Genomic DNA, 22,181 nt, shown 5'->3' with positions numbered 1-22,181 from the left:
TAAGAAAAATGTGGAATAATGCAAATAATATATATATTAATAACACAATAAAATCACACATTTTTCAAAATAAACATTATTTTATGATACTATTTTACTATTCATGTATTTATGTATGTTTTATTCAACATTTCCTTTGTTTTTACCAAAAATAATTCTTCTTAAATTTCCCATTTGATACATTTTATTTTATTTTCAGCTCTTTATAATAATTAATTATGTTATTTTTTATTTTTGAAGGCGTTAAAACAACTGCAGACAAATCATATTTACTTAAGTACATTGAATTATTTCTCTCATCATGACTTCAAACGTCTTTGTCTCCTTGTTTGTGTTCAAAGTCGATGTTTCCACTTGAAGAGTAACTGAAGATCAAACATTAATCTGGTCTCGGGTTGATGATGTCATCAAACCTGTTCTTGTAGGTGAGGCGGACCGTGCGGGCGTTCTCAGACTTGCCGCTCTTCTGCTCCTTGGACGCCTGCTCCCACTTGGAGATGATGTCGCACACCTGAGGAGAGACGCACGCGTGTTGACCTCTGAAGGTCAAAGGTCGAGCTCCCCTCGCTCACCTTGACGGCCCCCTGGTGGAGACAGTGCTCCAGGTCCCGGCCCGTCGGGTCGTCGGTGAACAGGCTGAAGCCCGAGAGCCCGGTTTTCCTCACGCCCGAGTCCTGGTTCAGGCGAGTCTGGAACTCGTCCACCGTGGTGGAGGCGTCGAAGCTCACGACCTGAAGACACACTTGTGGTTAAGATCTGATGACATCACAGGTCATCAGATCAGATGTTCAGATCTGATGACATCACAGGTAATCAGTTCAGATGTTAAGATCTGATGACATCACAGTTCATCAGATCTTAACATCTGAACTGATGAACTGTGATGTCATCAGATCAGAAGTTAAGATCTGATGACATCACAGTTCATCAGTTCCTCAGAATAAATGCTGTCATCAGTCGTCATATTGTTACATTTTCTTATCACTTGTTATAAACAGCACTTTTTTACTTCACTGTGTTGCTTTGTCCTCGACAGTGTGAGGTATTTGTGTGTGTTTGTGTATTTATATCTTTGTCTGCACGCAAGTATTTATGTGTGTAAGGTGAGTCCATGTGTGTTATTGTCTGTATGTGTGTGTGTCTGTGCTTGTCTGTGTGTGTGTGCTTGTCTGTATGTGTGTGTTTGTGTGTGCTTGTCTGTATGTGTGTGTGTATGTGCTTGTCTGTATGTGTGTGTGTCTGTGCTTGTGTGTGTGTGTGTCTGCTTGTCTGTATGTGTGTGTGTGTTTGTGTATGTGCTTGTCTGTATGTGTGTAAGGTAAAACGTGTGTGTCTGTGCCTATGTGTGTGTGTGTCTGCTTGTCTGTATGTATGTGTGTGTTTGTGTATGTGCTTGTCTGTATGTGTGTGTGTCTGTGCTTATGTGTGTGTGTGTCTGTATGTATGTGTGTGTTTGTGTATGTGCTTGTCTGTATGTGTGTGTGTCTGTGCTTATGTGTGTGTGTGTCTGCATGTATGTGTGTGTTCGTGTATGTGCTTGTCTGTATGTGTGTGTGTCTGTGCTTGTGTGTGTGTGCGTGTGTGTCTGCTTGTCTGTATGTGTGCGTGTGTTTGTGTATGTACTTGTCTGTGTGTGTGTGTGTGTGTGTGTGTATGTGATTGTCTTCAAGTATGTGTGTGTGTCTGCTTGTCTTTATGTGTGTGTGTTTGTCTGTATGTGTGCGTGTGTTTGTGTATGTACTTGTCTGTGTGTGTGTGTGTGTTTGTATGTGTGTGTGCGTGTGTCTGTGTGTGTGTATGTAATTGTCTGCAAGTATGTGTGTGTGTATGCGTTTGTCTGTATGTGTGTGTTTGTATGTGTGTATAAATAAAGTAAGTAAGTAAATCTTATTTGTAAATATCTTTCTTGACCAGGGTCACAAAGCGCTTAAACAAACAAAAACAATACACAGTTTAAATATAAACTTTAAAATATCAACACACATGTTTGTGTGCTTGTCTGTATATGTGTGTATGTGCTTGTTTGTATGTGTGGTTGTGTGTTTTTGTATGTACATTAGTGTGTCCGTGCTTGTGTGTATTTGCTTGTATGTATGTGTAGTTGTGTGTTTTTGTATATATGTGTGTGTCCGTGCTTGTGTGTATGTTCTTGCTTTTATGTGGTTGTGTGTTTTTGTACGTATATGTGTATGTGTATGTAAGTGCTTTTATTTATGTATGTGTACGTGTGCATGTGTGAGCGATGACAGAAACACAAACACGTGTGTAATCGCTCGACAACAATCCCACGTGTCACATGAAGATCACGTCTCCAGCGTCACCTGGTAGGTGTTGTTGAGGAAGTGCACCGGCACGCTGAAGGGCAGCGAGTGGTGACACGGGTTCCTCAGGAGGATGGACAGGATCTCCATCCGCGAGGGTCGCGCCTGACGCTCGCCCTTCTGCTGTGTCCGCTCCACCGAGCGCTGGCAGTAGATGGCGTACTTGCCCACCTCGGTCCTGTGCACACGCTGTTCAAACACCTGAATCGAGTCGACCAATCGGACGCTCCGACGTCACCTGGAGTCGGCGTGTCTCCTCAGGTGCAGCTGCAGCAGCCAGAGGAACGGATGGTGAGGCAGGAACAGTCCCACGCACAGGGCCAGGAACTGCCAGCCCTTGAGCAAGACACACGAGCAGTTAGACACTAGTGCCGTCATCACGGTTCTCTGCCGCCCCCTGCCGGTGACCCCCGTACCTGCAGCGGCCCGGGCTGGCCCTGCCTCTTGCGGGTCTGCTTGATGATCTGACACAAGAACTCGTCCTGCAGCTCCGGGTGGGTCAGACACACCTGCAGGGCGCTCTGGGCCAGAGACACGTGGTAGTCGATGGCCGGGGCGTCGATGGCCACGTTGATGAAGAGTTGACACGTCTGACACGAAGAACACGAATGACGTTTGTATATAAAATAATTAATAAATATTCATTAAACAATCCTGTTGTGTTATCAGTTTTATCTTGATCTTTAAAGTATATATTTTATTGAATATTGTTTTGATTGTTTAAGCGCTTTGTGACCCTGGTCTAGAAAAGCGCTCTATAAATACAAATTACTTAATTATAACACATCTAATAAATACATTTAATGTAAGTAAGTAATTTATATTTATAGAGCGCTTTTCTAGATCAGGGTCACAAAGCACTTAAACAATCAAAACAATACTCAATAAAATATATAGTTAATGGTGACAGAAAATAAGTAATAAAGTGACATTAAACATTTGTCTTAATAAAATCTGTTTTATTTCAAGTTTTATTAGTCAAATAATGAATACATCTAAGTAAGTAATGCAGAATAGTCAAAATAATTCATTTAAAATAAATACAATGATATAAATAACAAGAATAACACGAGTAAAAATACATTATTGGTAATGTAAATATGATTTAAATGATATAATATAACAATGTTGCATATTCAATTTTGATTTTTTAATGTAAGAAAAATTAGGAATAATGAAAATAAACATATGAAATGGGAAGAAAAAAAAATTTCTGCAATGATGATAATCATACAAATAAGATAATAAGCAGAAGAAAATGAATAAATTAATGAATGAACAAAGTTAACAGCAATAATAATGATAATAATACAAATTATACAAATTATATATTAAGACGAAAAAGTGACATTTGACGATTTAATTTAAAGTTTTAATAAAAACAATTAAATTGATATAAATAAAAAGTGTAAAGTGTTAATATATATATTTGATAAATATGATTCAATTAATGATGAAAACAAAAAAACATCACGGTTATATTTTAATGTTCTATGTAAACCCTTATGTTATATCTGGGAGAAAACAGAAAACACAAGGGATACCACAAACACATTTGTTTTCAGACCTTCGGGTCACCTTGGCCCTGAGATACCACAAGGGTTAAAGAATAAAAATAATTAGAAATGTATTAAAAGGATGAAAATGACGATATAATAAGGGGGAAAATAAATAAATTCTTAAATATAAAATAATAATAACACTTTGTGCACCTTGAAGAGCTTCACAGCTTCGGTCTGCAGCGCCTGTGAGGGTAGCGTGGTGAGCGGAGACGACAGAGCTTCTTTGCTGAAGCACATCATGGGATGTTTCCACACGGGAGAGTCTGGAGGAGGAGGTGAGAAGAACATGCAGGTGAGAACAATGATCTTGAACATTGACCAGATGTGTTGAACACTACAACCACTAGATGGAGGCAGAGAGTTTCAAGCGGGATTCTGGTAGAAAATAGTCACATGTCCCTGAGCCATGTCTAGTCTGGACTAGGGGTGTGAGAAAGTATCGATAAAATTAAATATATATAAAAAAAATCTTACGATAATGTATCCATAATAAAAAATCTTAAAAAATAAAAGTGTTTTGGTTTTCAAAATCATATTTTATTGTAAGCATATTGGTAGTTATTTTATGTTTTATACTTTAATAACATGTGTATAAAATAAAAATAATTACATCCTTTGTTTTACAATTAAGTTGCAAATCAATACAATCCAATATCAAGATATCTTCTTACAATATTGTACCTATACATCACTGTAATAATATAAAATAAAAAAAACAGATCACAGTTATTTGAATAAGGTGTAATATAAAATATCAATATATACAGCATACAGTACACTTATTGATATAGATTTATAAATATATATCGACATTTCTAATTTAGAATTAACATGCAAATATTATTGCTTTGTGTTGCAATTAAACTTCCGCCGCAATGGCTGACCGAGGATGAGAGGATACAGTCAACTTTAAAAGCTAATGTTTGGACATATTTTGGTTTCATAGCAAATGAAAGTACTGTCGACTGTAACAACCAATATATATCTATTCTGAGAGTACCACAATATATTGTAATATATGGTATCGTTGCCCCAGTATCTTGATCCGTACTATGTAACTAGGTAACACTTGAAAAGTACTCACTCGGGTCTCCGTCCAGCTGAAAGAGTTGACCCGACAGCTGCTCAAACTCGGTACCGACTTTCCCCATCAAGGTTCCCGCGGCGACCGACAGATGGTACAACCACGATTCCTGCCACCACAACACACACCGAAACAGTTACTCTCTGCCGCCAGAGGAGGCGCCGTGGAGCGAGGGCACACCTTCTCGTGGCGAGACTCCACCAGCAGGTAGGTGGGCTCCTGCTCCTGCGGGTGGACGGCGAGGGTGAAGGGCGCGACCTGCGAACTCCAGCCGCACTCTTTCAGCTGCTCGTCCTTGGACCGGTCCACCTCCTCCACCCGGGCCTCCCACAGCTTGATCTGACCTAGAGGGAACTACAAGCAGCGGTTGCGGCGCCGCCTGATGACATCATCAACCCTCCCGGAACGTACCTTGTCCTGTTGACCCCGGAAGTAGTACAGCGTCTTCCCGATCAGGGCGCACCAGACCCTCTTGGAGTAGCCGTGCTTGACCTTGATGAGCAGACCCTTCATGCCGGGTCGGACGTCCGGCTGCGTGAAGAGAGGACTGGCGGCCTTGACCCTCAGGACGCACTGAAGGACCCGCAACCACTCGTCCAGCAGGTTCGGGGAGTCGGCCTTGAGGTAAGTCACTCGCTTCCCCGTCACCACCTGAGACATTTACACAGACTCTTATTATTATATTGCATTCTTTACAAAGAGGCTCAATATCAATGAACAGGTACATTTTCATAGCATTGTAACTTTGAGTCCTTTAAAATAAAAGTATTATTATTGTTATTACTCTGCAACGCTCTGTAGTACCATTGAGTAGTTTAGCAGCCTCAGAGAGCAAACCTATGAAGCCGAGCAGAGTACTACAGAACCTTATAGAGTTATACCACAAAGCTTGCACAGTAATACCACAGAACTTTGCGGAATAATACCACGGAAATTCGGTGAAGTACCAAGGTAACTTTGCAGAGTAATACCACGGAACTTCGGTGTAGTACCAAGGTAACTTCACAGAGTAATTCCACGGAACTTCGTTGTAGTACAAAGGTAACTTCGCAGAGTAATACCACAGAATTCAGGTGTAGTACTAAGGTAACTTCGCAGAATAATACCACAGAACTTTGGTGTAGTACTAAGGTAACTTCGCAGAGTAATACCACAGAACTTCGGTGTAGTACCAAGGTAACTTCACAGAGCAATTCCACAGAACTTCGTTGTAGTACAAAGGTAACTTTGCAGAGTAATACCACAGAATTCAGGTGTAGTACTAAGGTAACTTCGCAGAATAATACCACAGAACTTCGGTGTAGTACTAAGGTAACTTCTCAGAGGAATACCACAGACCTTCGGTGTAGTACTAGGTAACTTCTCAGAGGAATATCACAGAACTTCGGTGTAGTACTAAGGTAACTTTGCAGAGTAATACCACAGAACTTCGGTGTAGTACCAAGGTAACTTCGCAGAGTAATACCACAGAACTTCGGTGTAGTACCAAGGTAACTTCTAAGAGGAATACCACAGAACTTCGGTGTAGTACTAAGGTAACTTCGTAGAGGAATACCACAGAACTTCGGTGTAGTACTAAGGTAACTTTGCAGAGTAATACCACAGAGCTTCGGTGTAGTACCAAGGTAACTTCGCAGAGTAATACCACAGAACTTCGGTGTAGTACCAAGGTAACTTCGTAGAGTAATACCACAGCACTTCAGTGTAGTACCAAGGTAACTTCACAGAGTTATACCACAGGACTTCGGTGTAGTACCAAGATAACTTTGTAGAGTAATACCACAGAGCTTCGTTGTAGTACCGCAAAGCCTTGTGGAGTAATACCACGGAATCTGCAGAGTAATAAAAAGTAGCCTTGCAAGTCATACTACAGAACCTTGCGGAGTAATAACATGGAGCCTCGTGAGTAATACTACGAAGCCTTGTAGAGTTATAACATGGAGGATTGTGGAGTAATACCACGGAACTTCGCTGAGTAATACAACTATTGAACTTTGGAGTGCAGTGTATTACTACAGAGACTCCCGTGGTATACAGTATATAAGCTATGAAACTTCAGAGAGTAACAAAATGGAAATTCAGAGTAATACTAAGGGAACTTCGCGTATTAATACCACGGAACTTCGGAGTTATACCACAGTATTTGGCAGAGTAATACAACGGTACTTCAGAGTAATACCACAGACCTTCGGAGTAATACCACGGAACTTCACAGAGCGATACAAATGAGCCTCGCCGAGTAATATCATGGAACTTCGGACAAATATCATAGTCTTTTAAGACGCATTGTTTTTGGTTTTTTTTCCGGTAAAAAGATTTAGAATCGAAGAAATGCAGTATTAATAGATTGACATATTAATATTAAAAACGAAAAAAAAAGGATAAATGTGTGTTTTCTAGATACATTTTCTTACAACTGACCTGGAGGATCTGCTTCCCTTCTCCTCGAGCGATGCTGCTCGTAGCGTTGACCTCGATCTGCCCTTGAGGCTTCCTGATGACATCGCTCTGTGGAACCAAGAGTCCACGAGTGAGACCACAACCATCCAGAAGGTCTGAGGATCACTCACGGGAGACTTGAAGTACAGCAGCTCTCCGTCCTTCAGCACGAACCAGCGTCTCTTCCAGGTCTTCTTCCAGGTCTTCACCATCTTCAGCAGGTACCCCGACTTCTCCATCGGCTCCTGCATCGACACGTGTCGTCACCTGCGGCAGCGACTAGAACTCCTGATGGTTTCGGCGGATCTTCTCGACGTCAATCATCTCATCATCTTACCCCTTGTTTTACCTGGTCTGATCCCTGGCGACTGACCTCGTCTTCTGCGCTAATCAGTTTCTATACTTTCTACCTTCTACCTCCTCTGTACCGTGACCTCTGAACTCACGCTCTTGCTGTTGTCGCTGGCGGAAGAGCAGGTCTTGGGGAGCTTCAGCTCGGGCTCCGAGCACTCGGTGTCGGTGGCGTAGGCATCGGGCGGGATGGCGTAGTCGCTCTCCGACGTCATGGACGACATGGATACGGCTGCGGGAGGAAAAACGTTTGTTTCACGGCAGAATACTTGAGAAAGTGAAGTCGTTGTCGAGTTATAAAGTGGAATTTCGGAAACAAAAAGTTATCAAAATGATACAAAATGACAAACTCCAAATGATTCAAGTGAAAAAGTTCTTTACGGAGAGGAAAAGATTAAATAAGAGAAAAGGAAATCAAGTGGTAAAAAAGATAGAAGTTAAAAATAATGCACATATTGCTAAACATAATTTAAAAAATGAAAATAAAGATTTATTTTAAATTAAATAAATATTTAATTGAAAGATTAGATGTACTTTATTATACTGTATATGCTGTATATGTACTGTTTATACTCACACACACACACACATATGGAATAACATATATATACTGAATATATATATATATATATATATATATATATATATATATATATATTCATTTCTTAATGGAATAACATATATATATATATATATATATATATATATATATATATATATATATATATATATATATATACAGTATATATATGTTATTCCATTAAGAAATGAATTATATATAAATGAATTAAATAAATAAATGAATAGATAACATAAAAAAAAAAAAATCCAACTTCAAAAAGGAAGTCAAAAAAAAAAAATCGTACCAGGGTGACCAGGGTCCAGTGGGTCCCCCGCCTCTGACCCTGGCTAACTGGGACAGACACTCTTTCCCAGAATTAAAAAAATTAAAATAAAGATTTCTTTCAAATTAAATAAATATTTAATTATAAAGATTAGATATACTTTATTATACTATATATGCTGTATATGTATATAAATACAGTATATATATGTTATTTCATTAAGAAATGAATGATATATAAATAAATAAAATAAATCAATCAATAGATAACATTAAAAAATCTATCTCCAAAAAGGAAGTAAAAAAAAAAAAATTGTACCAGGATGACCAGGGTCCGGTGGGTCCCTCTTACCCCGACTAACTGGGACAGACACTCTTCCCCAAAAAAATACGTATTTGACCATGAAGCTTCATGAAACAGTGTCATTATTGTCAGAGTCCACTAGATGGCGTCTCTTTACTTTGTTTTGAACAACTGTTCTAATGAAACATAATTTTTAAACTGATGGCGCCACCTACTGACCTCTAAACAACATGACACTGCTTCATGAAGCTTCATCAACACATCCCTACATGAAGCATCTTCTTAGCTTCGCATCCGTTCTCCCCGACGCCACGAGGGACTCGACGTTCTGCCGGTACCTCTCTTGAGGGACCTCGGACTCCCGGGGTTGCCGTCCTTGTGCGACCCGGACGAGTTGTGGGAGCCGCAGAAGGATCCGTCCTCCTCACCCGAGCTGGACGAGTCCTCGGAGCTGGACGAGTCCTCCACGAACGGGCCGGCGCTGAGCAGCGTGGCTTTCTAGAGGAGAACGAGGAGGGAAAGTTGACGCTTGTGTCAGGACCGGGGCGAGGTGGACTCACCCCCTTCACGGTGGTGTAGACGGGCGTGGTCATGTTCCGGTAGATGAGGGACGTGTACATGACGAAGGCGGGGAAGGACGACTGCAGGGACGAGTCTGGAAGAAGAATCACCGTCTCACACCTGCTTTTGAAAACATTGTCCAGACACACCTTTGCTGGTCGGGTCGGAGCAGGACGTCTCCGACAGTCGGATCCCGGACTTCGCCACCGCATAGATCCGACTCTCCTGTGAAGGAAAGTTTGACACCAGAATTATTTTTACTCCATAAAGGACGAGATTTTTGGTTCACATTTACTGCAATAAAAATACAACGATTTGACAATAAAAATATATAAAATGTGTAAAATCTAAGAAAATATTTGACTGAAAAATGTACAAATATTTAAGTATTTCAAACAATTAAAGGCCAATAGATTAATGATTAAATCAAAAATATATATTACTATATAATATATGTACTACTATCCTCTTAATATTATTATAACTTTATTACTTTTTTGATTAATTTTCCTTGTCATGAGTATTTTTTTTCTAATCAGATCAATTAAAATATTATTTAACATTTTATTTATAATATAAAAATGAAATTCATAAATATAAGATCTTTTTAGAAAAGTAATAAATAATAATATGACAAATAATATTAAATGATACAAAATAAAAACATACATATATTTAAATGTGACTTATCATATTATTTAAACTCCAGGGAAGAACAATCAAATACATATTTTATAAAATACATATATGCATATAGAATGTTATTACTTAAAATACATAAAATATAAACATTTGTTAATTTTCACATTGGATTTTTATATAACCTTTCTATTATTTTTTTTAAACCCTTGTGTAAGCTCTGAGTCAAGGTGAATTGAAGGCCCCAAAACAAATGTATTTGCGTTATCCCCTGTGTCACCCACAAGGGGTCAAGATGACCCAGATATAACAGAAATAAAGTAAAAAAAAAAAATATTACTCATGGAGAACAAAAGTAAGATCTTAAGAAACATAAATAAAAACATTAAGAAAAGTGAAATTGTGAGAAATAATTACCAAAAAAATACAATTAAATGATCAAAAACTTAATAGAGCAAACAATAGTATTTAAATGTATTATTTTTGCAAAAGAGAAAAACCTAAAATGATTTTTTTTAAGCTGCAATAAAATTCAATTTTATTTAAAAAGAATATGTGCAAAAAACATTTAAAAATAATAATAATATAAATCGTGGATGGATTTTAATATTAAGTATAAACTATGACAATGTTATGTCTACTCTTAACACCCTGGTGGTCTTGAAACTAAACCACTGGACTGAAGCCCACCTACCCAGGAGGGGAGTCTGTGCAGAGGGGGGGTCGGGGGTTTGCTGCCGGGCGTTGAGTTCTGACCGTCCTCGCTGCTCTCTGAGGGAACGTCTGCGGTCTGCGATCCCGAGGCCGCGGTGTTGTCCCTGCCGGTCTCCATGACCACCTCCTGGTCCAGGTCGGTCTCCTGCGGGTGAGGGGTCCTCAGCATGCTCAGGGCGTTGCGCGTCTGCCGGTGCGCGGCGTCGGTGCCCACCGGCGGCTGACTCAGGTGCTTCTTCGCCACGGACACGCTCAGCGGCCCGAACCCGGTCGGGGTCCTGAGGCGGGGTTGCTTGGGCGAGGCCGGGGTGTCCCTGGGGTCCTGGGGCGGGCGCTTGGAGTCGAGCCTCTGGGACTGGAATCGTTTGTTCAGCTCCTCCGAGGTCCTGTCCTCCGCCTTGTCCTTGCACTCCTGCGAGGACCCCAGACCCTCCGCCCGCTGCATGTCGTCGTCGAACAGGGAGCTGCTGTCGTCCGAGGCGGTCAGGTAGGCCTCGCTGCAGGGTCGGCACGAGCCCTCGGACGCGGTCTCCGTCTCCGAGGGGCCGTCCTCCTCCAGAGGGGGGTCCAGGAGGCGACCGTGATCCGCTTTGTTTCCCGCCCTGGCTCTGTTCTCCGCCTCGCCCTGAGAGCTGACGATCCTCTGGGACGGCGCCGGCCCGGTGAGCACCTGTGGACTCTTGCCTCTCACTTGGAAGCAGCCGAAGGTCAGGCTGCTGAGGCGCTGAGCTTCGCCGGGTCGACCCGGAGACGCTTCTCCGCCGCGAGACTTCTGCTGCTCCAACTCTGCCGACACAAACCCGGTCCTGATGCTGCAGCTCAACATCTCCACACTAGTGATGGTTTTTATGAAGCTTCATGAAACAGTGTCATTATTGTCAGAGTCCACTAGATGGCGTCTCTGCACTATTTTCATTTGTTTTAAACAACGGTTCTAATGAAACATCATTTTTAAACTGATGGCGCCACCTACTGACCTCTAAACAACATGACACTTCATGAAGCTTCATCAACACTTCTCGACACCGGACTCTCACCCTGCATCTGCTTGTGAAGCTCCGAGATCTGATCCTGCTGCTGCTTGTTGGTCTCTCTGAGAGCCGCGTTCTCCACCTCGAACTGAAACAACGAGACGACTTCAGTTTAGACCCGAAGGCAACAAGAAAGTTTCATCCTGTTTTAAACCAATTGTGACATAAGAAAAGTGGAATTTTGGACACAATGTGACAAATTAATCCAAGAAAAGAAAATGACAGGAAAGGAAAACCACGTGATTAACACTTTTTATACTATATATTGAAAAACAACAGTAGTTAGAAATATTATATGACAAAAGCACATTGTTAATAAAAAAAAGATCCAATTATAAAATGAATAATAATTGAAAGGCCCGAACATTCAATAAAATCAATGATAATGAAATCAGAAAGCTTAATATTAATTAATACATATATACTGTATATACACATTATATTGAACATATTATAATATCCTGATTATATATATTTATATTTCATAGATTTTGAGGTTAAACATGTTATAATGTCATTAAAAATAGGGTCATGGTTATGAAAAGGTCTTCATGAAAAGTAATTTTGCAAGTTCAAAGGTGTAATAATAAATCAATAAAAATGTTGTTGACAAAAGCAACGATAATGAAGCAAAAACTTAATTACCAAGAGAAAACACAGGAAGTGAAAACAACAATATACAGATAAATAAAAACAAAAAACAACTTTATATATAAAAAAGAATCACAGAAGTTGAAAATATCACATTAAAAAACATTAAACTTTTTAAAACCAAAAAGTAATACTGTAAAATATATGTAAGTAAGAAAGTAATTCATATTTGTAAAGTTCAAACAATTAATCATTATTAAATAAGGTCAATAATACACAGACTAATTAAAAAAGTTAATAGAAAATTAGTAAATTGTTTATTTAACCCCCCCAAAGGAAAAACAAAACAACAATAATGTATATTATATTATATAATTATTTTTATTAAAATAGATTTAGATAATTATAATACATCAAGACATACTAATAATTCATATTTAATAGTACATTTATGAGGTTTAACATGTGATAAAAAGCATAATTATTAAACAAAAGGTGAAAGAAAGACATTAGATTCTGTATATATCCAAAGTTGAAAATTTAAAAAACAGAATAGGTTAATAAACCCTAATTAAAGTTGTAAATTCAAATCATAAAAATATAGTTCTCACCTCCGACAGCTTCACCATCACCCACTCTTTGATCTTCGCCGCCTTCTCCTCCACCGTCTTGGCGTCCTGAAGCCGCATCTGTTTCTGAGAAGATGACGATCATGAGTTCGACTCCGGACCCAGGAGTCGGGGCGTCATACCTGCTCCTCCAGCTGCTGCTCCAGCCTGGTGACCACCTCCTCCTTCTCCTGGACCAGCGTCTGGAGCTCCTGGCAGCGCTGGAACAAACTCACCTCTGCCGTCTGACCGTCCGCCGCCTGCAGCTTCTCCTCCATCCACTGGACCTGCGTGACACACGCGTGACACACGCGTGACCGACTGAAGGACTCGAGGACACGCGTGGAGACGTGGACTGACCTGCTGCTGAGCCGTGAACGCTCGCTTCTCCGAGTCCACCACCTGAGTCTCCAACTGCTGGATCTGTTGATGACATCACTTTCTACATCAGGAAGAACTTCTAGTGCTGATGAAGCTTCATGAAACAGTGTCATGTTGTTCAGAGGTCAGTAGGTGGCGCCATCAGTTTAAAAATGATGTTTCATTAGAACAGTTGTTAAAAACAAAGGAAAATAGTGCAGAGACGCCATCTAGTGGACTCTGAAAATAATGACACTGTTTCATGAAGCTTCATCAGACCATCGTAGGTTTTGAGGGTCTAGCCAAAAATCTTAAATAAGATTTTTTTAATGAACTTACTAGTAAAAAATGTATTAGATTATACACAATTATATATACATTTATAATTTATATATACTGTATATATATATATATATATATATATATATATATATATATATACAGTATATATATGTATTTAATGTAGATTTTCTCAATATAAATAAACACAAATCATAAATGTTTGTCTTAAAATACGAAAAACTTCACAAAATATATAAAGAGAAAGAAGAAAAGAAGAAATATCAACCAAAAAAGGCCAATACAGGCACATAGAATGAAAACAAAAGGTTAAACAATTCAAAAATGATTTTTACGTTAAAACTGAAAACAATAAATAAAAAAAAAAGTACAATAGAAAGGTAATTCAAATACACAATATATCATTTATTAGTATGATAGAAATTGCAGTGAAAAGTAAACTGAAGCTAAAATAAAAGATTTTTAAAAAAAAATTAAAAATAAATAAATAATTAATTTTGAAAGTTAAAGAAAAAAACAGTTTTGAAAAAAAAAGACAAATAACCAAATAAATAAACAAAATGACACATTTGATATTATGAAGATATTATGAGATTAAATTAGTTGAAAATAAAATAATGAACATTGTAAAGAAACAAACCTAAACTATTGTAATTGTGAGACGAATAAATGATTGATTAAAATTAATTATAAATTATAAAAACAAAATTTTGGACAAAAATATTGTTTAACTGATTAAAAACATGACGCTTTTCCCATAAACAACACACTGTTGTAAACATGAAGCAGGAAGTTGTTGTTGTAGTTCCGTGTGTTTCCACTTCACACCTCGTGTGTTGATGAGGGGATTTTAACGGCTACACACGTGTTGTGTGTCACACATAAAGCTGCTACAAACTTCGCCGTCTACACAAGCACAACTCCGTCTTTGTGTCGTGTGTGTTCAAGCTGTGTAGCAGCTTGTACACACACACACACACACACACACACACACACACACACACACGCACACACACGCACACACACACACGCACACACACGCACACACACACAGCTTGTGTACACACACGGTGAAAGTGATGTCTTTATGAGCAACATTCCTCCTGAATTCCGCAGCTCAAAGTGGAGGAAGCCGAGACTGAACTGTGAAGAAACTCCACCTCGAACCTTCACCAAGAAAAATAAAGTCAGCGGAAATTCTGAGGAAGAATTTGAATTTGTGCGCACGTACGGTCGCACTCCAGGGAAACGTGGCTGACGCAGCAACAGTGGGATCAAATGATTGACACTTGAACCAAAATAAATAGTTTTGCTTCTTTATAGACGAGCAGAAGTCATGACAGCATCATTCCAGCCTCTCGCTTACTACTCTATCACTGATGTACAGCCGGGAATTTAATACTTTAATTTAAATAAAATATAAAGAATTAAAAACGTTTTTTAAAAAGTTTAACCAAAACTACGACAACTTTTTGCCAACATAATTATTACAAACTTAAATGTGTACCCTGGTCACACCATTTATTGAGTATGTTATTAAAATGAAAAGTAACTAAATGCTCTATATCAGTGATTCTCAACTCCTCCACCTGGCCCCCTTGCGGGCCGCGAAGGTATTGCAAGTGGGCCGCGAAATCGTTTCCAAAATGGTCATTTCCTTTTTTTTTGAAAATAAAAATACACATAATAAAGTTTTAAATGTTAAAACTCGTTAAGTTTAAAAGATATTAAACATTTTCATTATATTATTTTCATTACATTGTTTTTCCTTCGAGTATTATACACGTGACAACGAAATGAGAAAGTATTGTAATGCCTTCGTATTTAAGGGGTCCCAGGTGGGCCGCAAAGGTTATTGAGACTTAAAAGTGGGCCCTAAGCTGGAAAAAGTTGGGGACCACTGGTCTATCTAGTAAATCTTTTTTTACTAGTTAAAAATGGGAGTTCACTTGGCACGATAAGTAAGGTGCGTGTGGTAACTGGTGTCTTCCATTCAGTTCTGTGGTTGGATTGTTAGCAGAAAATAAGATTCAAGAAACATAAACACTTGTGACTATGCGAAGAATGTTTTATATTTAAGCAAAAAAACTAATGTTTTTTTTAATAATTAAATTAAAAAATGCAAAAATTGCTACAAAAAAAGAAGTAAAGATTAAAAAATATGCATATTCTGTTCCACCTGTTGCACTCGGACACAAGATATGAGTAGTAATATATATATTTTTAATCTGGCGATACAATATATACCAAAATACCATTGCAACAATACGATTTATTGTGATGCTGTAGTAACAAGGATATATTTGAAGTATTGTCGAGTACTTAAATTAGTACAACATTTACAGACCACATGACGAAGTCGTAACTGTTTTCTTTAGTAACCAAAATATGTCCAGCTTTTAAATCTCACTGTATCCTCTCATCCTCAGTCATAGCTCGGATATCGCAAGGATTTCATTGTTCCTTCAGGTTTGGAAGGGAAAAAAAATATTACGATATATTGTGTACCGACCACTGTGTAGCGAGAGTGTTGTCGGTCCCAGAGTAGACGTTCTATGATTGTATGTTTCTGTGAGTTATTTCTGTCCGTCTGGACCACTTCGGCTTCCCTTCCTGACCAGACTGGCACACAGCGACCCGCCTGGGTCCAGATGCCACCACACCCTGTTTTGTTTTTTTTGTTCGCGCCGAGATGCCCTCCGGCACAAAAGTTTAATCTGGTGTTAAAAATAACAACAATGAAATCGAGAGTTCGACACTGACATTTACGCGGAACTTTGTTTCTGATCCAACAAAGTTGGCGTGGATCACCATGACGACCGACCACGTCGCTTCAATTTTAGCCCGGAGCTAATGACAAGGCCGCCGTCGAGGAGAAAAAGATGATGGTTTCATGAGATCAAAGGAGTGTCCCATGATGCATCAGGAGGATGAGCAGCCGCACACGTTCCTCTGGTTCTGACTCCTCTCGACTTTCCCTTCCATTCCTAGAATTCCACAACTGGAGCTCTGTAGTCAACCTCGGTCTGAACTCATCCCTCCCTCCTCCCTCCTCCCCCCCCGTCCAGCCAGCTCACAAAGACTCTTTCTGCTGCTGACCCGCCGGGCTTATCGACTCCGTTACCTGCGCCCGCCACTGACCAAATATAGACTAATCCACGGCCAAGAATGCTCCGTCAAATCATAGTGTTTAGGAGAACGTTAATGGACGGAAACAATTTAGGGGGTTTTCGCTGGTTTATTAAACACTTGCTTTAGTATTTTGGGCTCTTGTTCACGAGTGAGGGAAAGACCTGGTTCCTCAGCTTGAACTAAGAGCTGAGCTAGAAGACAAAGGACTTCATTGATATGTGATTAGAAGCTGACTCGTCCGGGAGAGACTCGGAGTAGAACCTACGTCCCTCTCGAAGAATGGTTTAGGTGGAATCTTGTCCTTCAACTGGGCGGAGGTCCAGGGCACACCCAGGAAACACGCGGTGTGAAAGCTAACCAACAATTTTATTTATATTTTTAAATGATTCATCTCATATCAAACAATAACATTATATATAATACATAACAGCATTTTTTTTTTCTTTTTTTTTTTTCACATTTTATTTGGTAAAGATTAACATAACAATGTAGCTTATTTAGCTTTGTAGTAAAATGTCATGACATAAGGGCATCATCCTTTTTCTTTTTTTTAGGGTTTGTTTCAAAAGGTTGAGTCCATCGTATATTTATTCGAGGTTATATGCACATATACTTTGCGTGAAACATTTTTAAACACCTTTTTTCTGGTGACAGTTTCGAGGAGGTATTTATAGACAGTATTTATAGATCTGTCTCTTATTAAAACAACTCAAATAATTCAAACTTTTATTTCATTCCTTAAAAATGATTGGACAGATTCCAAATTAACTTTGAGTAAAAAAAGGTTAAAAAAATACAAATAAAGCTCTTATTCTTTTGTGCAAGTGATTTCCGGGACACTACTGCCACCTGCTGTTCCATTGAGTGTTGTGCTATCAATGGTATTTCAAATGCTTAAAAGGAACGAATGATGTTTCCTCCCACAGTCCAAAAACATACAGAGGTTTATTGAGAACTTGGGGAAATTGTCTGTAGGTATGTGTTTGTGTGTGAATGGTTGTCTGTCTGTTTGTTTCCTACGACAGACTGGCATCCTGTCCAGGGTGTCCCCTGCCTCTCGCCCAATGAAACTGGGATAGACTCCAGTCTCCCCTCGACGCCCCATAAGGGATAAAGCGTTAAAAAAATGAATGAATGAATGAGAAAACATAAATGAAGGACAATTATTTCCATCCAGTTCAAATAACTGATGGTTTATAAACTGAGGAAGAAAAACAAACGACTGTTCTTTGTTTTCATTTCAAGATCCGTCAACACACACGTTTTAATTAAAGATGACTCGACCCAGATACGCCTCAGATTCCACTTCCTGTTCTTCACACACAAACACACTTTCATGACCTTGGTATTTCCTCCCAGGAGCTGCTCAATCTTCACACTTTTCTTTCCTGAGACTTTCTATTTCTCCCTTTCAGTCCTTTGAGGAACAGGAGGTTTTTATCTAATGCAGGTACTCTTGCCGAAAGATCGAACACAAAATGTGTCCAATAACTTAAAGATGAAGTGAATAAGGGGATTTGCCAAATATATGTTGAAGGTTTGTAACATTGTATCTGAGAAATTGACTCAAAGAAAGAAATGAAACCCACAAAATAAGACAGCACCGTTGCCATTATGACCCCTAAAGTATCTGTAGTTTTTCTATTCAGGAAAATGTCTCAGTGGTTGATTAGAAAAGGACCAGAACACATAAACACTAGGATCTCATTTGGAAAAGCTGTTGAATCGAGGCTGAGATTAAATCGACAGATCTTAAGACTTAGAGCTGAGCTAAAAGACGATTTCAGAAATCATCCATCCAACCAGTTATCCAACGATGGGTCGTGGTGGCAGCAGTCTGAGCAAAGAGCTCCAGACTTTCTGCTCTTGAGAAAAACCTATTTTGGGTCAATGACAAAACTGAGGCCAACATAGTCTGTCCAACATGTTGTGGGTCTTCCCTGGACCTCCTCCTAGTTGCCATGGAAGCGGCTTATCTTAAAAAAAGGCGTTGAAAACTTGTTTTATTGAAATGTTCTTGTTGTTTTTCATTAATTCATGAATAAGTGAATTTAACAAACACAAAGGTTGAGTGTGTTTTTATCGAATCATATAATTTAGTCATTTTTATATTGAAGTTTAAATTAGTTTTTTTCTGAGTAATAGAAAAAAAACAATATTTTCTGCACATATTTTTTGATATTTTAATTTAAATCATTAAAAAAAAATGAGACTTTTCTTTAATTCATAGCATTTAAAATCAAACATTTACTAAAGTAATTCAAAATTTTCAAATGTTAAATTCAACCAATCATTATTGTAAGTAAGTAAGTAAGTAATTTATATTTATAGAGTGCTTTTCTAGACCAGGGTCACAAAGCGCTTAACAATAAATAAATACTCCATATAAATAATATATATATATAAAAAATACACTAAAAATATCACGATAACACTGAGAACAACACAGGAGTCCCAGCAAAGCAGGGAAAAGCCTGCAAGAATAAGAAAGTCATCATTCCAAAGCTAAATGATTGTTATTGTGATGTCACTGATGTACTTCTGTACCTGTAGTGTTCAATGTCAGACTTCTGTCTCTGTTTCTGTCTCTGTTTCTGTTTCTGTTTCTGTTGTGGCACAAGAGCTCGCCGGGAGAACCGACCTGCTCTGAACCATTAAAAACAGTGATTCAGCTCTGAAAGTACTGTTCATTAAGTCCCTCTTTGTGCGTCCGAGCCCACGTCCACACTGAGTTATTGGTGGGGGTGGGATTACCGAGGCATGCGTGCATCCCCCCACGCTGCTTCAGAACAACAGGCTCCAGCGGTCAGGGCACAAACATCAGACTGGATGTTGGGACGTGATGAACTCAGGAGGTCAAGGATCATCGTACATGAGTCACTTCACTGTGGAGCTCTACACTTCACGCTGTAGTTCGAGCTGGTTTATTCTCCCCTGAACATCTCAAATACTGATTTTCTTTCTCTTTTTGGTGGTTCACAGAAGACTTATTAAAGCTTAAAACAAAAAGTGATGCCATAAAATAGAGCACCGTCCTGCCAGGCCTACAAATACAGCCTCCTTTTTTAAATGTCTTTGGCTGTAGGATGTTAAAAAACACTTTGAGTAAACTTTTCTGTCTCCCTTTTCACCTGTTATTTAACATTTGCTGGAGGATTTTGACTGTATTAAGAGTTTAAATGGAGAAAACAATAAAAACACAACTGTATTTTCAACTTTACAATATAGTTATTACTCTTAACAGACATGAATAATCAATCTCAGCTGATCAATTTGATCTATTTGACACTTTGACAATAACAAACCTCGACTTTTATCTTTCAGTTGTTCTGCCAGTTGACAAGTCAATGTGTTTAACTGCTGTTGGATTTGAAACAGTTCCTCAAGTTTAAGTTCTATTTCTTTATGGATTTGTGTGTGTATTGGCAAGAGTATGAGGATACAATACATACCCTACAGTATAGTATATTATATGACATACAACTATACTATATATTATGATTTATTGCAATACTGTAGGAACAACGATGTATTTGAAGTATTGCTGGAGTACCTGATTCTGGCATTGCAGACTTCACTGTGAATATTTGAATTTTAGTTGTTAATTAATTAAAAATTGTATTTACACTTTATTAAAATATAAAACTATGATAAAAAGTAAAAGATTCTATCAAAGACAATCAATGAATATCAACACAATGCTATACGCTATTGTTAAAAAATTGCAATATTTAAGTGAAACTCATTAAAAACTCACTTCCAAACCTGTTCTCTCTTTCTGTCTCACTCCCTCTCAGTGAACTCATCCCTCCAGCTAAGTACACATTTAGCTAATTTATACATTTAAAAATAAAATACAACCATACATTGTTCACTAGTAATCCTTTTTAAAAAGGCCGGCTTACCTCTTGACGCTTGTGCAAAAATATCTCGTCTGTATTTTGGGCGATCCTGCTGGTACCGTAATGACCATCATATGAGCTCAAGCCCTTTTGATCGGCTGAGGATGAACCCTTTGTGGGGTTAGTTTGATTTTAATCGTCAAATGACAGAATCAATTAAAGGTCAATCGATGGCTGTGATGTGTCCGCTGGTGTGAGTAGTTTTCCGTCTGCATGGGACTGAATCTTTCCAGGGTGACCAACAAACCACCTGATGACTTAAAAATATTCATACGTGGCTCTATTTAAATCACGAGCTATGATACGTGAGGTGATGTCAGACATGATGGATGAGGTCAGAACCATTCTCATGAACCAGCAGAGTCAATATTTCTAGCTTCTGGCTTCTCCCCGGTTTGTTTTCGTGAGCAGCTGAGCTCACTTTTGACTGTGTAATTGACTGGAGCTGGATAAATCCCAGCATGCAGTGCGGTCAGACTTCTGTTGACATTACAGCTCTAATCAGCCTCCCTGGAGAGCCGCTCCAGAACTAGGCCACTGAAAAGTTTGGGTCGTCCCGGTGCAGACGGGCAGGAGAGGGTCCGGACAGTCCTGCTGCTCCCACTGAACTTAACCGGTGATGAGTCAATATTATGAAACGTACACAATGTTATCACGATACTAGTAACTTCCCAAAGTCAATGAAGAAGAAAATAGCAAAAATTCCATTGTGTTCCCGACCACCTGTTGTATCTTATGAGGTTTAAATACATGTTTTGTATGGAAATGGAATAGCGAAGATGTTTTTACTAGTGATGTGTTGATGAAGCTTCATGAAACAGTGTCATGTTGTTTAGAGGTCAGTAGGTGGCGCCATCAGTTTAAAAATGATGTTTCATTAGAACAGTTGTTCAAAACACAGGAAAATAGTGCAGAGACACCATCTAGTGGACTGGAAAATAATGACACTGTTTCATGAAGCTTCATCAACACATCACTAGTTTTTACCTCTTAGCCAAACGTGATCGGATCAAGAACATTAGTCAGAGAAAAGATAAGCTTTATGTGTGTAGTTCAATCAAGAAATCTGAACATGAAAAATAAGTCCAGTTGAGCTAGGTTCATTAGCTAATGCTAACTGCTGGTTTGTGGCGGATCATTGCTAAACCTGAGTTTTAAAAGCAGCATTAAACATCTTGCATTAAAACATTTATTAACCTTTGCGGCCTCCTTGTAATACCCGCGATTCTCCACTAGATGGGAGAGTCCAGACTGTCCAGAACCTCATGATACGTATCACGATACTTGGGTCATGTTACAGTAGTTTTACAATATACAAAGATGGATAAAATGGCACAGAAATCCATGAAAAATTTAACAACAAACTCATTGATATACAAAATTGAATTGAATGTGATTTAGAAAATGGACCCCCAGCATGGAGGCACTTCTTGACAAG

The 22,181-nt window shown here is 38.9% G+C and overlaps 1 protein-coding gene across 1 annotated transcript in view; it reads right to left on the bottom strand.

The window, feature by feature from the left end:
* The window catches only part of plekhh2 (pleckstrin homology domain containing, family H (with MyTH4 domain) member 2), a 34,918-nt gene that overhangs the window by 6,346 nt on the left and 6,391 nt on the right, over positions 1-22,181 (bottom strand). The window contains exons 3-22 of the mRNA XM_087803363.1: positions 13,410-13,472; positions 13,193-13,336; positions 13,053-13,136; positions 11,857-11,938; positions 10,800-11,605; positions 9,616-9,691; positions 9,466-9,560; positions 9,244-9,403; positions 7,853-7,989; positions 7,538-7,651; positions 7,389-7,475; positions 5,379-5,618; positions 5,148-5,321; positions 4,968-5,076; positions 4,034-4,146; positions 2,738-2,911; positions 2,560-2,657; positions 2,322-2,499; positions 573-731; positions 414-511 (exon numbers count right to left, since the gene is read on the bottom strand). Of these exons, the coding sequence (XP_087659489.1) occupies positions 414-511; positions 573-731; positions 2,322-2,499; positions 2,560-2,657; positions 2,738-2,911; positions 4,034-4,146; positions 4,968-5,076; positions 5,148-5,321; positions 5,379-5,618; positions 7,389-7,475; positions 7,538-7,651; positions 7,853-7,989; positions 9,244-9,403; positions 9,466-9,560; positions 9,616-9,691; positions 10,800-11,605; positions 11,857-11,938; positions 13,053-13,136; positions 13,193-13,336; positions 13,410-13,472 (3,191 nt within the window). The remainder of the gene's footprint in view (positions 1-413; positions 512-572; positions 732-2,321; positions 2,500-2,559; positions 2,658-2,737; positions 2,912-4,033; positions 4,147-4,967; positions 5,077-5,147; positions 5,322-5,378; positions 5,619-7,388; positions 7,476-7,537; positions 7,652-7,852; positions 7,990-9,243; positions 9,404-9,465; positions 9,561-9,615; positions 9,692-10,799; positions 11,606-11,856; positions 11,939-13,052; positions 13,137-13,192; positions 13,337-13,409; positions 13,473-22,181) is intronic.

This window comes from Callionymus lyra, chromosome 11 (assembly GCF_982586985.1).
Source record: "Callionymus lyra chromosome 11, fCalLyr1.hap1.1, whole genome shotgun sequence".
NCBI classification, from domain to species: Eukaryota; Metazoa; Chordata; class Actinopteri; order Syngnathiformes; family Callionymidae; genus Callionymus; species Callionymus lyra.
This window is presented reverse-complemented; position numbering and strand designations above follow the sequence as displayed.